Source organism: Wyeomyia smithii, chromosome 2, assembly GCF_029784165.1.
Source record: "Wyeomyia smithii strain HCP4-BCI-WySm-NY-G18 chromosome 2, ASM2978416v1, whole genome shotgun sequence".
In the NCBI taxonomy this organism is placed as follows: Eukaryota; Metazoa; Arthropoda; class Insecta; order Diptera; family Culicidae; genus Wyeomyia; species Wyeomyia smithii.
In genome coordinates, this window is record NC_073695.1 from 167,706,760 (window position 1) to 167,723,271 (window position 16,512).

The 16,512-nt window shown below is 38.8% G+C and overlaps 1 protein-coding gene across 3 annotated transcripts in view; it reads right to left on the minus strand.

The window, feature by feature from the left end:
* Positions 1 to 16,512, minus strand: part of LOC129724417 (dmX-like protein 2) — a 129,164-nt gene that overhangs the window by 67,905 nt on the left and 44,747 nt on the right. For 2 of the 3 annotated variants that reach the window (XM_055679299.1, XM_055679297.1), the window contains 5 exons: positions 14,279 to 14,404; positions 10,920 to 14,223; positions 10,580 to 10,867; positions 10,409 to 10,525; positions 9,792 to 10,356 (listed from right to left, as the gene is read on the minus strand). In XM_055679299.1, coding sequence (XP_055535274.1) covers positions 9,792 to 10,356; positions 10,409 to 10,525; positions 10,580 to 10,867; positions 10,920 to 14,223; positions 14,279 to 14,404 — 4,400 coding nt within the window. The remainder of the gene's footprint in view (positions 1 to 9,791; positions 10,357 to 10,408; positions 10,526 to 10,579; positions 10,868 to 10,919; positions 14,224 to 14,278; positions 14,405 to 16,512) is intronic. The other variant, XM_055679298.1, reaches the window with a different exon arrangement.

Sequence of the window (16,512 nt, forward strand, 5' to 3'; positions counted from 1 at the left end):
CAACAGTTTGGCCATGACAATTACTGGCGCAAACAGTCCGAGTGGAACGAACAATTTTGCCACCTCGGAATAAATCATTCGTTTTGTGGTTAGCTTATCATCCGGAAAAGAACATTTCGGCATATTGGCTATCATGAGGACTTCGCCGTCAGGATCCCACAACAATCCAAGCACCTTAATTATTCATTTGCTCCGTACTCGAAAAAAGGAACCTTCTTTTCTCGGTCGGCTGGAGGAATGTGCCCTAGAAACTCTGCCGAATTGGAGCACCATTTGTGAATATGGAAACCACCTCTGGTTAGCAGTTCTTTTAATTGACGATGGCTTTCGAGAGCTTCTTCCAACGTGTTAGTGCCAGAAAGCGCATCGTCAACGTAAAAGTCCTCAGTCAAGATTCGAGAGCCGATGAAAAACTCGGAACCTTTTTCCTTGGCAAATTGTACCAAACACCTTGTTGCTTGGTATGACGCACAAGCTAAGTAACGGTATTAAGCTCGAGAACCCTTAATGGATGTGACGGGTCAGACCTCCAAAAGCATCGGAAGAATCGGCGTTTTTCCGGCGCAACGAACACTTGCCGGTACATTTTTTCTATATCGCTTGAAAATGCATAAGCGTACTTACGGAATCGCAGCGTAATAGAGAATATTCCATTCTGTACAACTGGTCCTACTTGAAGAACCTCATTGAGCGATAGTTTTGAAGGGTCTATTTTGGCACTAGCATCGAATACGACACGGCACTTCGTGGTTGAGCTTGACGGTCGTAATACTGTATGATGCGGCAGATAGTACGTATCCATATTACCAGGATCCTCAGCTTCCTTAACTTCTCTGCAGTGGCCGAGGTCTTCATACTCCCTTATGAAAACATTGTATTGCTGCTTCAGCTCGAGATTACGCTCCAATCGTTTTTCTAACATAAGGAATCGCTTGAGTGCCAAAGAACGGCAATAATCCAACCGGTTGAGGTTTTCTTTTAACGGTAGTTTTACGACAAACCTACCCGTTGCATCGCGCATACAAGTCGACAGGAAATGGGCTTCACAGGACAGCTGTTTGGATGGAAATTGAGATGCGTTTGATACTTCCTCCACCTACCAAAATTGATGCATCATTTCCACGATGGAATCGATCGAAGCATGGTTGACGTGTTGAATAGTCGCATTCGAAATGAACGGCTCGTTTATTACTCCAGCTACCACCCATCCAAGATGAATGTCTCGAAGTTGTGGTAAATTGTCACCAAGACTTATTTGATCGGACCTATGATGGTGATCGGCGATAAAATCGGTGATAAACATTCGATCTTTTTCAGCGTGTGAGTCAACTTCGTCTCTCAGTCGGTTCTAACATTTATCGTACGATATGCCAGTCCGAGTGAACCAATTCGGAGATTCGCTGAGATAATTCATTCTCTCTCAGAGATGTAATTTCCAGTAGCTCTACAGAGCGATGATTCACTCTTCGCTGATAGAATCCGAGTGTCAAAACGAAAGAGAAGAATCGCGAGACGATAATTATCGGAAAAGAGAAGTGATTGCGATCGCTTGAACAATTATCCCCGTTTCTTTCTGAGTCGCAAGTGTTGACAGTAAAATAGGTTTTTCATCGTTTAACAAAATGTTGTTTGCTGTTGTCATTGTTAATGTTCCTTTGTTCGTCGGTTTTATTTGCATCGAAGGTTTGTTCGCTGATGCATGTTGGCCGATATCGAAGTTTTTTTTTTTTTTGAGCAAAGAAAAACCTGCACACATTTTGGATAAAAATCCGCAAATATAAATAGATTCGAAAAAAGTTTGTAAGCTATGCAAAAATAACAACAAACCTTTGCCATTTGAAAAAACAAAATCGGCCACGGACTCTGAAAATCTGCATTTCACAGACAATTCTGTAAATCTGGTATCCCTGTTTTGTACTGCCTTTTAGTTGGTCTAAGGCTTGCAGTTTTTTCCCTCTCTGAGCTTTTGGTTTGCGATACAATTTTACGATTATCGGGACACTCACAAAATGATTCAAACCAAAAATTTTCGTTCCACGGCTCGATCGGATCGGGAGACAATAATGAATTACCGATTGAAACCGATGAGAGAATCGAAAAAGCGTATGAACAAACTCGCATACAGTTACCAGGCTATAAAGTTCACGGAGTATTCTTTCGGCAGTTTATTTGTCACACAAGTTCTCTTCTCGAGAGACGATACAAAACATCGCGTATTGTGCGTGATCAGAATCCAATAGGATTCTCTCATGATAATTCTCTGATACGATTTTGACCATCCTTGGATCGGGCTTTAGAAGATCAAAGAACAATTAACATGTCAACCTATTCTGGCTGGAAGAAATGTGGATCGGCGAGTTGAATGCCTTCAGGAAGTTCCCAGGAGCTGAAATCAATCGTTCGGTTACGAATAGTTCCAGTTACCTTGGTTGTAACCAGACACTCGATGTTGGCTTGAAAGTCTCAGTAGCTCGATTGGAATTTAACGAACACCTTATCACGAGCTACACTTCTCAGGGTATTGATTCCAGTGATTGATACATTTGCTGGCATTTTAGAACAACCGAGGCGGGTTGCCATTTTCTCGGTGACGAAATTAACTTGAGACCCACTGTCAAGAAGTAGCTGCGTTGGTCTTTAGCGATGGCATTTTGTTGTTGACTGGTGAAACCTTTGATTTTACGGCGGTTCGTTGGGAGAAAGCTTGCGACGATTCACACTGCTCCAGCACTTGACAACTGGTTTTGTTCGTATTTTGGAAGCACACCTCTTTGCTGGGTACGTTCCCAGGCCATGCGGGTGAATCATCCAAGGCACTGACGATAAGATGCACCACGATGTGTTCGGAGATACCCGTCAACTGTTGTTTTTGGTACCGTAGGCCTTCAACATGACCGGTTGCTTCAGTTAGCAGGCCATCCAATTCTTTGAATGTTGCTTTAGACATATTTGAAGTTGGACTAACGTCTATATCGAAGTTAGGTACCTGAATTTGAAAAACTAGTAATTCCACCAGGGAAAACCAGGGAAAACTGGTCAGGTTTTGAGCGCTTATATATCAGCCATTTCTTTTCAGAATTTCGAGGTTTTGGCATCAACCGATCAGAAATTCTTTTACGGTTGAATTTATGTAACAAAAATAACCTATTGTTTGAGATACACTATTGAAAAATTGATAAATCACATCGATTGTCTAAATCATACCGAGCAACCAATCACCACTTCTCTTCACAAGCACAGTCGACCCTAACGGATACAACCGATCTGATTTTGTAAACAGTCTCGCAGCTTTCAACCAATAACGAGCTCGCTTTCGGTAGCTGCAACAGGTGTTTCAACACCGTTTTAAAATGCTTCTTTTATCATTACCACTGAACAGATTCTAAACACCAATGGCTTAATTGATAGGGGAAATATTGTGCAAGATTGTCATATAATAAATTAAATATGTTTTCGATACTAAACTAGCTGAAAGTTGTGTTAAAAGTCGTGCACATTCAACCAATCACAAGCTCGCTTCTCCTTTGCTCGCGGATGGATTTTTGCTTTGGGCTATATAATAGCCTGCGTCGTCTCATAGCAGTCATTAGGGACAAATGACCGTTTGGGGTTAAAGTCCCTTCAAAAGAAATCAATCAATCAAATCATAGCAGTCATCAGTTAACAAGTGGAAGACCACTAGAACGGTACTGAATAATCAGCAGCGGTGGCTGATTCCAGTGGCGAAACTGAGCTGCAGCAGAACCAGAGCGGTGGTATCAGGCAGCAGCGGCGGAGGTAGTGGGCAGCTGCATTTCTTCATTCAGTTCGGTTCCCCTTCGATCTGAGTTGGACCCCACCAGCGGTAAACCAATTCAGATATCGTTGGGTGAAAACAGCCAGAAACTGCACGAGCCAGCACCGCCACTAGGAAAGCTACCGCCATTTAGTGTGTGTGCAGTGTGCACATATAGCGTATGTGCATCTGCATAGCTATGACATTTGCGATGATAGGGATGATAGCTAACCAACCCATGTGTATCGATAGCTAGAGCTGTTGCGCGTGTATGGCTAGCTATAGCGTGTGTAAGACATAGTATGTGTAGCATATTATAACCATTGCGTGTATATCTTCAGCGTGTGTACGGATAGTTATAGCGCGTGTGTGGATAGCTGCTGTGTGTGTAATGATAAGTTATAGCGTATGTATGGATAGTAATAGCACATGGTTGGATAGCTTATGCGTGTGTATAGATAGTTGTATCGGATGTATGGATAGGAATAGCGTCTGTATGGATAGCATTAGCATGTGTGTATAAAAATCTATAGTTACAGCGTGTGTATGAATAGTTTTAAAGTGTGTATAGATAGTTATAGCATGTGTGTGGATAACTATAGCGGGTGTTTATCGAAGATTATTATTGTCATTAAAAATATTAAAACGTCTTAACGAACACAGTTGTGAATTTGATTTTACAGCAGCGATTTTAACTTCTTCAGCCAGTCTTTATTCATCGAGGAAAAATTACTGCCTATGAATGATCAACACTTATTTAGTAGAAATTTCATTTAGATCAAAAAAGGTTCATTTGAGTACCATAAATTATTGGTAAAAAGAGTTGCAAGTTTTTTCAATGAACATTCATTAAATTTTCGTTTCTCGGTGTGCGGTTTTGATTTTGTTTCTCGCACACAGAGAAAGAAACAAACTTGTCGCTATCGTGAAAAATAACAAAACAATTAGAAATGCTTTAAATCACAATTGAAGAAGTTAAGATATTTTCCTGTCACTCGCCAAAACCTTGATAACAACTACCGAAAAACGTGTAATTGAGCTCTTGCTATATTAGGTTATTGAAATAAACGTATTTTTTTTTTTTTGAATGCATGAAGTTATATGCTGGGCTGGAGCTAACCTAGCATGAGTTTTATCGATTTAATGTCAAACAATTTTTAAATTTAAAATTTTCGTTTGAATCGTTCTAGCTCCAAATTCAGATAGTTTCGTTAAGTTTGCTTTTTGCTTAGATAGGAAAATTTTACCAATTCGCTCAATTAAATGATTGTCTTGGTAGTGCAGCTATGAACAAAGGTTTGATTCGAATATGTATGAAATGACAGCGATTAAATAAAAGATATCCATTCTTCTAGTATATATTATTATTTATAACGTTTAACGTCTCTGCATTCATAAATGCACTGTTAGATAAAATTGCAGCAAATACTAGAGTTGCAATTCTCTCTATTATTTGTTTTAATGGAATATAAGAATACCGTAGTCCAACGTCATGCGGTCGTGTCTTGAATACCACCCTCCTACTTTTCTTAGGGTAAGCAATCCTTGAATGTGTGACTCAACGATTACACGTGTGTTTTCGTAACGGTCTGTTAGCACCTTCCACGCTTGCTTATAATTACCCTCGTTGATTATTCTTGCGTCTAATATACCTGCTGCGGATCCAATCAATGCTTTGTCTAGGTGGTACAGTTTCAATGCCTCTGAGTCCCCGGACTGTGCCATCAGGTCTTGGAAAATTGCCTTGAATTTTGGCCAACTAGCATAATTGCTTTCAGTGCTTTCAACGGCTGCTGTTGAATAACAACCTGTGGGGAAACAGATGAACATACGGTTTGCATTGGAGTAACAGCATTGATTCTTTCCTGGATGTGATTCAACAACTCTGTATGACGATCCTTAAAAGCGCAGTATATTTCATCTTGCTCATCCGATGCTTCATCAGGAATCAAGAGCATGATTTCACTATGGAAGTGGCTGAACCCGGTGTAGATTACAACTAGTTTCTTCTCCGCGCACTGCAACTGGGCTAACGCCATACGCGTTCGCAAAGTCAACTGAATCCTCACTAGCTTCTGCTCGATCTGTCCTCTCTGACGGAACAAGCCTTTCAATTTTCGCATCGGCTCCAGCTCCATTCCCTTCTCCCAAATGAATCTGTGAAATGTAGCGGACGAATTGGACCTTGAAAGTTGTCCGGTTGGAGTGTTATTGTCTCGACTTCGACTCAGAAGTGGAACATTCTGATCTTCTTGCGGTTGGCCCACTTGGTTTTCATTTTCTAGCATATTTCTTACTGGTTTCATTGGTAAATGTTCTAGCGGTATTTCGAAACTTCTCACTTCACTTTCTTTTTTTTTTCAATGGTCTTTTCTCACACAGTGTTCGTTTCGAGACTCTCTTTCACACAGAAACGGCAACGTAGCACACGCGCAGCGAAAACGTCCTTGAACACGTTCTCGCTTGTATCGACTCTGCTATTTTTACCTCGCGACGCGCACGCGACGACTGTACTTCGCGACGGCTGTACTTTCCGATCTGCTGTTTCATCACGTGTTCTTGGAATGATTCCTTCTTGGAAGGAAACTTTTTATGAATTGGAGACCGATCCTTTGGGTCACTTTTTATTCACTATGCTGTGATCCGGCTCGAAGGACCAATTTATGTTCCATATCAATGGACCATAAGATGTGGGTTAGAAACGAGAAACCCGTGACACTCAAAGTTTGTTCACGATTCCCTGGCCGGATTAATTTAGGATGGACGGTATACGGTTGATCGATCGATGGAATACACGTGATTAACACTTAGCAAACTACCTTTATTAACTTTAAATTTAGTTTATGATCGCGCGGACTACGAATTGAACACTTCAATGGTCGTACATAGAATAAATGGGAATAGAATCGTTGAAACTGTGCTCACTCCATTGAACTGCTAGGTAGCGAGTGATGTATGTACTCATTTTGCCTTGTCTATGTATTCGCGTTTTTATTGTTGCTGTCGTGACGGATGGAACACCTGCTCTGACAGGAAATCTATCAGATTTTGAATTCTGATAGACAACCTGCACAGTTCGATCAGTAAGATATTTTTTGAAAATTCTGATTAAGAAAATTGGAAAATTAAATGTTTGCAATTTCGCAATCAAACCTTTATGCCAAACACTGTCGAATGCTTTTCCTATGTCTAAAAGAGCAGCTCCAGTGGAATAACCTTCAGATTTGTTAGCTAGTATCATATTAGTAACTCTGATGAGTAGTGGAATGCCCATGGCGAAATCCAAACTGTTCATCTGCAAAAATTGAATTTTCGTTGATGTGTGACATCATTCTGTTAAGAATAATTCTCTCAAACAGTTTACTTATTATTGAAGAAAGCAAACAGATTGGTCGATAACTTGAAACCTCAGCTGAATTCTTATCCGGCTTTAAAATTGGATTTATTTTAGCATTTTCCCATAATTTTGGAAAAAATGCCATTTTGAAGCAACTATTGAAAAATTTTACTAATAATTCCATTGTGCTCTCAGAGAGATGTTTGATTAATATGTTAAAGATTCCATCGTCAGGTGCTTTCATATTTTTGAAATTTTTAATAATTGATTTAATCTCATTCAAGTTTGTTTCAATTATTTCTGCAGGTAAAAAATTCTGAGAAGAAATTAAGTCAAATTGACGTGTAACTTCATTTTAAATTGGACTCAATCTCAAACTGCAGAGCTGAGATTTCGACTAATATGTTAAAGATTCCATCGTCACCATGTACTTTCATATTTTTGAATTTATTAATAATTGATTTAATTTCATTCAGGTTAGTTTCGATAATTTCTGTAGGTAAAAAATTCTGGGAAGAAATTAAAACAAATTGACATGTGACTTCATTTTCAATTGGACTCACAAAATTTAAATTTGAATTATGAACACTCTCACTCGCTGAGCAAGTCGTTGAGCCTTTTGTTCATTGGATACAAGAAAACGTTCACCATCTTTTAAAACTGGAATAGGCTTTGAAGGTTTTTTAAGAATCTTCGACAGCTTCCAAAAGGGTTTTGAATATGGTTTCAATTTTCCAACTTTAGTCCTAAATTTTGATTTCTCTGAAGAGTAAATGTATGTTTAATCTCTTTCTGTAAATCTTTATAAATAGTTTTAAAAACAAGGTCACGAGAACGTTGATATAGACGTCTGCGGACATTTTTCAAACGATTTAGAAGTTGAAGATTTTCGTCAATTATTGGTGAATAAAATTTCACTTGAGCCTTTGGAACAGAATAATTTCTGGCATCAATAATTACACATTTCAATGCTTCCAAAGCGGAATCAATATTCACTTCGTTTTGCAAATCTACCTCCTTATTGAAATTATTTTCAATATGACAAAGTCAGCATGTGTGATCAATTCACTACATACATGACTTTGATCTGTTAGCACCAAATCAATTGTTGATGGATTTCTTATAGAAGAAAAACATGCAGGACTAGGTATTCGGAAACAAAATAGAATAGTATCCTGAGGAACAATCATTGAATAAAATTTTCCCATTGAAATTACTTTGAGAATTATTCAATGATCGATGTTTAGCGTTAAAATCGCCGATTATAAAAAATTTTGAACGATTTCTGGTGAGTTTTTGTAAATCACCTTTAAAATAATTTTTGTGCTCGCGTGTGCATTGGAATGGTAAATATGCTGCGGCAATAAATAAAATCCCAAGTTCAGTTTGAACTTCAATTCTCAAAGTTCCAATAACTTTCGTCACAAGATGGGGGCAGCACGATGTTGAATGAAGATGTATGCTCATTCTCATTGGCCTTCAATGAGCGAGCATTCCGAATTAAAATTTTGATTGTTTTATTTAAAATCATTGCTAAATTTTAAATTAGAAACAATTTTAATTGTAAAATTTGTTCCAATTTGAATGGCTTCAAACATGGATTTTGCCTGCAACATGGCGTTCATAAGATCGAACATTGCCTGTTGCAGAAAAGAAAGTTTACCTCCCGTAATAGGCCCCAGGCTGTTGACATTAGAAAAAATATTTTCAGTAGCAATATTAGCTGGGGTAATAGGTGTATTTTTATTTTCTACCGTGTTTTGCTTACCTCCCATATTAACGGTCATTTTCGAACTACCAACATTAGGCGAAATTGAATTTTGTTTACCTTGCCTTGCTAAACGGACTGGGCATTGATAAAAATTTGACATATGGTTGCCGTTACAATTCGCACAGCGAAAATATTTACTCTCTTTCACGGGACATGTGTCCATTTTGTGAGAAGAGTCTCCACGAATAAGGCATTTTTGGTTTATGTTACAGAATTTTGAACCATGGCCATAACGTTGGCAAATACGGCATTGGGTGATATGTTTTTCACCTCCGCCAAACTTTCGATATAATTCCCATTTCACTCGTACATTATAGATAAAACTAAAACTAATTTACCTAACTTTAACAATGATCAATTAAAGTTCTCAATCGTGGGACACTATTCCAACCAGACCGAATTTAAAAAAAAAAAATAGCGATTCAAAGCCAATAAATAAAATATAGCGACATTTTCTGTGCATTTTTTCATCGATCATATCGATCGAGTTTGGCCGCTTTTAAGCTACAACATGAACCCCCTTGCCTTGTTTGCTACGCCACTGGTAGGCTGTATTGGAGAAGAAATGCAATGATTGGCTGTTTTGATGATTTAAACAATTATGGTTGTTTACCAATTCAACAATAGTGTATCTCTAAAAATCGATTGTTTCGTTTTCAAAAATCCCATGGCAGAAAAAATTTCTAATCGATTGATGCTGGAAACTCTTAAATCTGATGAGAACTGACTGAGACATAAGCGCTCCAAAGTTAACTCCTTTTCTATTGTTACGGGCCCTATGACAGAATTCGAGTTTAGAGGAGACGAGTTGCTCGTTGAAGTTTTTGTGACATTTGCATTTGATAGCAAAGCAACTATATAAATAACTGTGAAGATGATACAAAATATAAAATAGCGTTATTACTTACTTATCATTACTTGTTTGTATTACTAAAAAATTGCTGGAAGGTATCGTTTCGATATCTTTCGTAAGATTCATTATGTCCATTTCACATTCATCTTCCATCCAATTTGGCGATTCTAGTAGTAATGAAATATCCATCTCTTGCACTTCTCTTGGGGTTGCCAATGCTAGCAACCCTGAATTTACCAAGTTCAAACAGAACGCTGAAATCTGCTCTTGATCTTTATGAATGATTCTTACAGGCTCAGGAATGTTTTGTATACAGTTTTGAACACCACTAACGCCAGCAACGGCCGCTGATTCATTTCCTATTGGTGTACCAGAATCGTTCACCGAGTTGCTTATAGAGCCAACCGCCGTATCAACTGTATTGGACGATGGTTTTTTCTTACCAAATACTGCGCGAATGAAGATATCTTGAACGAGTTCATTACGGACAAGATAATTCCATAAACGTCGGGCGGGTGCTGCGGATGAAAGACATGGCGAAAACGGAGTATTCGATTTCTCCAACAACGAGCGATATTTTAAAATTGCAGGACCTTTAGCTTCGGACTCAACGAAACAACCTTCAAAGAACCATGGTGAGATTTTTCAGAATTTTGATTAAATTAACAGTACCTGGAATGTAATCAACAGAAGCTGGACCACGATTTTCTAATTCTTCTTTTAACAATTCTTGCCATGATGATAATGCTCTCAGGACAGCGTGTATTAGCGGGCTACAAACTGGCAATTCTGAAAATCACCTTTGTATTAGCAAGCTGGGCTACAAATTAAATTACCAATTACCTTGCATTTCAATTCCTGCTATGTTGATGAACGTTTGTAACTGATGCTGAGAAACTCGAATAAGTGCCAATCGTAGAATGCACCAAGAATATGAGTTGGGATTTGAGTGCTCCACATTCTCACGCCGATGCTTACGGGCGGCAGCAGATGCTTGATGTACCTTTGGGTCATTGTTTAGTGGATCGTTGAATACGTCTTCATCATCCTCATCGTCATCCAGGTCAGATACTGCTGAATCCGCCGAATCATAATCATCTTCGTCAGGATCTCCTGTGTAATAGTTCAAATCTGAGCTTTCAATCTACTGGTGGTAAAATTCCGAAATATTGAACTCGCTTACCTTTGGGCACTGGTTTAGTGAGGAAATAAGATACCATTGACATCTCGGGTGGAACGAACTGCTCGCGATAAGTTGGTTTATCCTCCTTCATATTCGCTGGACCCTGTGGTCCAGCAAAATGTCCAAGGAGCTTCATATTTAGCTTCACCCGCTGTTTCGTTAGTGAGGTAACCGCACCCCAGACGCTTCCCTCTGCCATCGGACTATCAAGATTTTCCTGTTGAACCTGCGCTTGCACTACCTGCTGTACAGCCTGTACATGTGACGTTGCTTTACGAAGAAGTTTTTTTACACCTCCGCCATACAGCGTGGACCATGTATAATCGGTGAAATTTTGTCCTGCTAGCCGGAATAATATATGACAATCGCAGGTTGTTAGTGCGTACACGAATAATGCCATATAGGTAGCAACGAAAGATTCGCATAGTAAAACATTCAACCGAGGCGTGTCTTCATCTTTTTCACGCGCCAGAAGCGCCCGGAGGTTGGTTACACCTGGCCATTTTGAAGGAGGAGTACTTACTGCGAGTGGTTCATCAGTCGAATATTTTCTACGTCTTTGATGCGCTGTGGCATTGGCCATTAGATGGGTACTCTGACAACTAGCATTAAGTTTCGCTATTGTTTCCATTCCTGGACTGTGACACCCCTCTGTTACTGTTAATTGTTTCACACTGAACGTATCAGAATCACATAAGGATTGATAAATACAAGCTGATAAGGCTACACCTAAATCTCTCAACACAAATATTTCATTTGGGAATGTTGCTCGTAGAGCATGTGGGGGGCTACGCATATCGACGATCGTTTGTAGCATATCATGTGTATGTGATTGCAAATAACGCAGGGGATCGGCTATCACTGTTTTATTTCCAGCCACACAGGCACTTAATAGAGGAAGAGTAGTTGGGAATGGTAATGGGCTTAGTAGTTGTTGTTGTGTTTTCTCTTGCTGGAGTTCTTGCAGAAGAAGAACGAGTTCCATTCGAACAGACGCTAAACCTCCACCGCTTGCACCATGTAGGGAACAGTAGCTAAGTAGAGTTCTTAATAGAGTTTCGTTAGCTTTGAGCCAACGTTTTCTTCTAGCTGCTCGCTGAACCTTAGCTTCAAAATCTTGCTTTTCCTGTATAAGAATCTCATGAAGCGTCGGTTTATCGTGCTGGAACTTATTTGAAAGCACTGGTGTGTCTTTATCTAATGCATCCGCATTATTATTGTCTTCGATTGCTGTGTTGTCTGAATCTCCGCTGCTATAATTGCAAAGTTGTTTCAATGCTTCAACTTCACGTTCTAACCATACATACAACTGATACCGCAACTGACCACCATCAACTTCAAATCCAGTGGCCAACGTGGAGAGCTCTTCCATCAAAATTTTCAAGCATGCAATAAATTTAAGCTGCTGTGCCATTATATCCAAAGTGCCCTTCGAATTAACTTCGTCTTGCATTTCGTTGTTGTCGTCCTTTCCTTGAACAGGGTTTTTAATTTGTATACCTTCATCACTGTCCCCATCTTCATCTTCTCGTTTGTCGTCGTCATCCCATTCAATTTTGAACTCGTCAATTCCATTCGAAAGTTGTGATGAAACTGGTGCACCCCAGTCAAATCCATCCGTAGCTCCTGTGCTCCAATCTACTGCAGTTGACGAAGCTGGAGCGCCCCAATCAATTGAGTCAGTTATTTCTTTTCCTGAATCGCCCTGGCTGCTTTTGCTCCAATCTAGAATGCCAGTGGCAATCGAATTGCACTGTAGTTTAGCATCATTAGGGCTCTGCAGTTGGCTAGTTGAATTCTGATCCATTACCTTCGATGGTAGTTTGCTCAGAACATCCAGAGCCAACGCTGGACATCCTGCCTTGAAATGTGCGTGAGCCGTAGTAAAATATAACTGACGCTCCAATGGTGTTATGGAATCCTCTAGCTGAATCTGTTTATCGGTTGCCACGTTAGGTTTCGTAATCGAAGTTGTTTCACTTCCATAGCTGAAACCAGCTAGAACTACTTGTGTTCGTTTCTTATCCTGAGCCGAGGATGCAATGTGCTGACGAATAAGTAACGGATGAGTTCTCAAATACACATAAAAGTTGAACACATTTGGATTGGTTGAGTGAGTTCCCTCCCCGTGGGAAACTGGGTTATCGTCATCAAACAGTGGATGCATACAACCAATGTTACTGTTCAGCAGAGTACTGAGACTACCAGAATAATCTTTTAAAAGCCACAAAGCCATTGATCGTAGGAACGGATCCGGATGCGATCGGTTGAGATCTTGGTTTTCGCCGTTTTTGTCGCAGCCTAGGACTTCCTCGTACAACAATCTCTTGAAACTTGGAGGAGTAGGATCATGTTCTCCTCCATACAGACGAGTTATTACTAATGCTAATTGAAGATCTTGAAGTTTAGTCAAGCAAACCTCCAGAGCATCATTCAAAGAGTTAGCCAGTAAAAAGAAAGCAACGGCGTGTTCAAAACGTTGTTTACCTAACAGCGCAAAAGCGTTTTTTAGTGCTGCTTTTCTCCATCGATCTTCAGAGAAATTATTTGCAAAGAACTGGGTCATTTTCTCATCCTTTTGTGATCTGAATAAACCCCAAACAACAGACTTCTTTTTCATAGCCATGTAATATAGTGCCGCATCCAATGGATCTTGATTTGCTTGGAAAGAAGCCTTCGCCAATCGCTCGATACACTGCCTTAACAAACTGTTGTTTCTTAGCCACCAACCGACACCTAGTTCTTTCAGCACATGCCATTTGGGTTGTCCTTTGGCGTAAGATGGGATTAGGTTCAACAGCTCTTCCTCACTTTCTGAATGAAAAGCCCATACAACATTAGCTGTGCCGACTCCTTGTCTTTGGAAGGATTGTCTTTGAACTATTGGCAAACAACGGAGTAAATAGTTATAATGTTTCATTGCAAGTAAAAATCTTAATCCGCAATCGTCCAATGAATCAGTAGATACATTTTCAGTACTCGGAACGCCTGTGAGATTTTCCTTGGCGATCGCTGTTTTGGCTGCATCAATAGCAAAACGTTCGGCAAAATCGGTGTTGCAAGTAGAAACTGTATCAGCTAAAGCCAGTAAGTGCATTTGATCCAATGAAGAAAGACCTGGGAGATGAGTATGGGTCAAAAGTCGTGACAGTAGCTGACCCTGCCTAGGACCAAAGTGCGACAAGTAATGTTTTTCAGGTAAAGATGAACGTCGATCAGTATGGCGAGATATATCGGGTTCTTCATCCAACAAATCGTCTAATGATTCATCCACTACATTGCTCTCGAAAAGCTCGTTATAATCCTGAAATTGAGGCTTGTTTGAAACATGTGATCACCCCAATTTTATATGTATTTACCTTAACTTCTTCACTTTGTTGGGCAGTTATTCCAACCGTCTCTCTATCAGCTGCCAATAAAGTCCATAATGGTAATGGTGGAATCGAAGTTATTTCGGCATAGTCCAGCGTTAGCTCCTCTGGAATCTAAATATAGTGAAATGCATAAAGCCGTTGCAGTTTTTATCAGTACGAGTAGACTTTAAAATTTAGCTACGCATCCAACCCGAACTAATTTAAACGATATTGAAAAAAAAAAAAAAAAAAAAATATATATATATATATATATATATATATATATATATATATATATATATATATATATATATATATATATATATATATATATATATATATATATATATATATATATATATATATATATATATATATATATATTCACATGTTTTCCTACGTTTCGTACAAATTGGACCTGCCAGCGTTGCAGATTTTTTTTTCACGTGAAAAACGGAGAATATGTTCTCCACTTTGTCCGAAGTCGTGCCTTCGTGAAGACAAAATCTGCAAGCTGGAAGACCCGGTGTGCGAATCGTTCCGAAACGACTACTAGTTTAACTGAAAATTTACTTACTTATTCACTAATCGGGAATGTTTAATTTTCGTTATTAACTGTTTTTCAAAGGTTAGAAAATAATTGCCATAGACACAAGCCTAGACCGAAACAAAAAATAAAGCGTTTAATCAAATGTGGCATAGCAATTATAGCCGTTTGCGAACTTTGACGATAAAAAAAGATCATTTCTGAGGGACTTCAAGAAACTTTACGTTGAGTTATAGTAAATAAGTATGTAACTTTTTGGCCAAATCGGAAAGTCGTTTCCCTAATCTATTTTTTTATTATTTGAATGTCAGTAGCATTTGAAATTTTCTTTACCAAGATTGAGCAGCAATCTGAAATGCAAATATACTGTTTCGCCAATGAAATATCCAATTATTATTGTGGCATAGTTATTCATCTTAATACGCCTATTACCGATTCCTTTAAAATTAATTTTCCAGACAGAATATACTGCTCAGTATAAAATAAAACACCCTTCTATATTACATACAATATGTGTAGAGTGCTATATCTGTACATATTTGTTAGCAGAATGAAATGATTGTATACTTGGGCAATTAATCTTCGACAAATTGACTTATTAAAATCAGGGATTTGCTTAACTTTTCAGCGAATGCTGCTGAGTATTGAATTGTAAAAAAGCGTAATACGAATACTTGTTAGATTTTACATTCAATGTTAACTATGCTACGATGAGTGAAAATAACCGCGAATATGTTAGCTGACACATTTATTATTTCCGAAGATTTAATTCGCGTTCAAGAAATATTTAACACCTAGCAAAATAATCAGATACGGTCAGATTAAGTAGCTTCTGCTCTGTATATAGATCGATATAGGCCTCACGGTCGCGGATGGGGAAGGAAAGAAGAAAGTGTTGTCCGACAGCGAGCTTACCTCTGCATCTCTAACGACTTCTGTTACGGAAAGGAAGAAGATCACTTTGTCACCGTCATTGATAAAGTAACGGGTATTTATAGTTTTAACCATTCTCTCTACTACATGTCTATATAGACTCTCCACTGCTTAATTTTAACAATTATAACTTCCTAGAGAAATATTCATTAAACCCTATGTGACCTTTTTCTGGATCATAACGTGAGGGAAGGTAAGTAAGTAAGGGGAGGGGTAAGGAAGGTAGCCTGAGAATAAACCCATGCGTAAAAAGTCGAACGGCCCGATTGATTCTACTAAGATTCTAACTCATGATTATTTACTTGTTAGAGAGGCAATGAGCTCCCCTCCTATACTGCCTGTGATCGCATAATTGTAACATTCGACATTTTATGGATTTCGTGCTATTTATTGGGAAATGCTTAGAATAGTATGTACTTTTTACATCTGAAAAAATATGCCCATGTTTGTGTGAAAAAAGTCGTAAAAAATACCAAGTTGTTTTGTCACATAGCGTAAATAACCGCATAATTGTCACCCTACTTAATTTTTTCAACTTTTTTATCAAAAAAGCTTCCATCCAAATCCACATCTGCATTCTTTGGAACTCGGAAGTTATTCTGGTCCGGTAACCAACCACCGGTGACCCGTTTCTGATGTTCAGCTCATGCTTGTTGAATACATGAAAAACTTTATTTTCCCTGTGATATATTTCAAAAGTAGCTTGAAAGTGACGGCATAAATGTATCATTGCAAAAATTTCAACCAATTTGACTTCAAA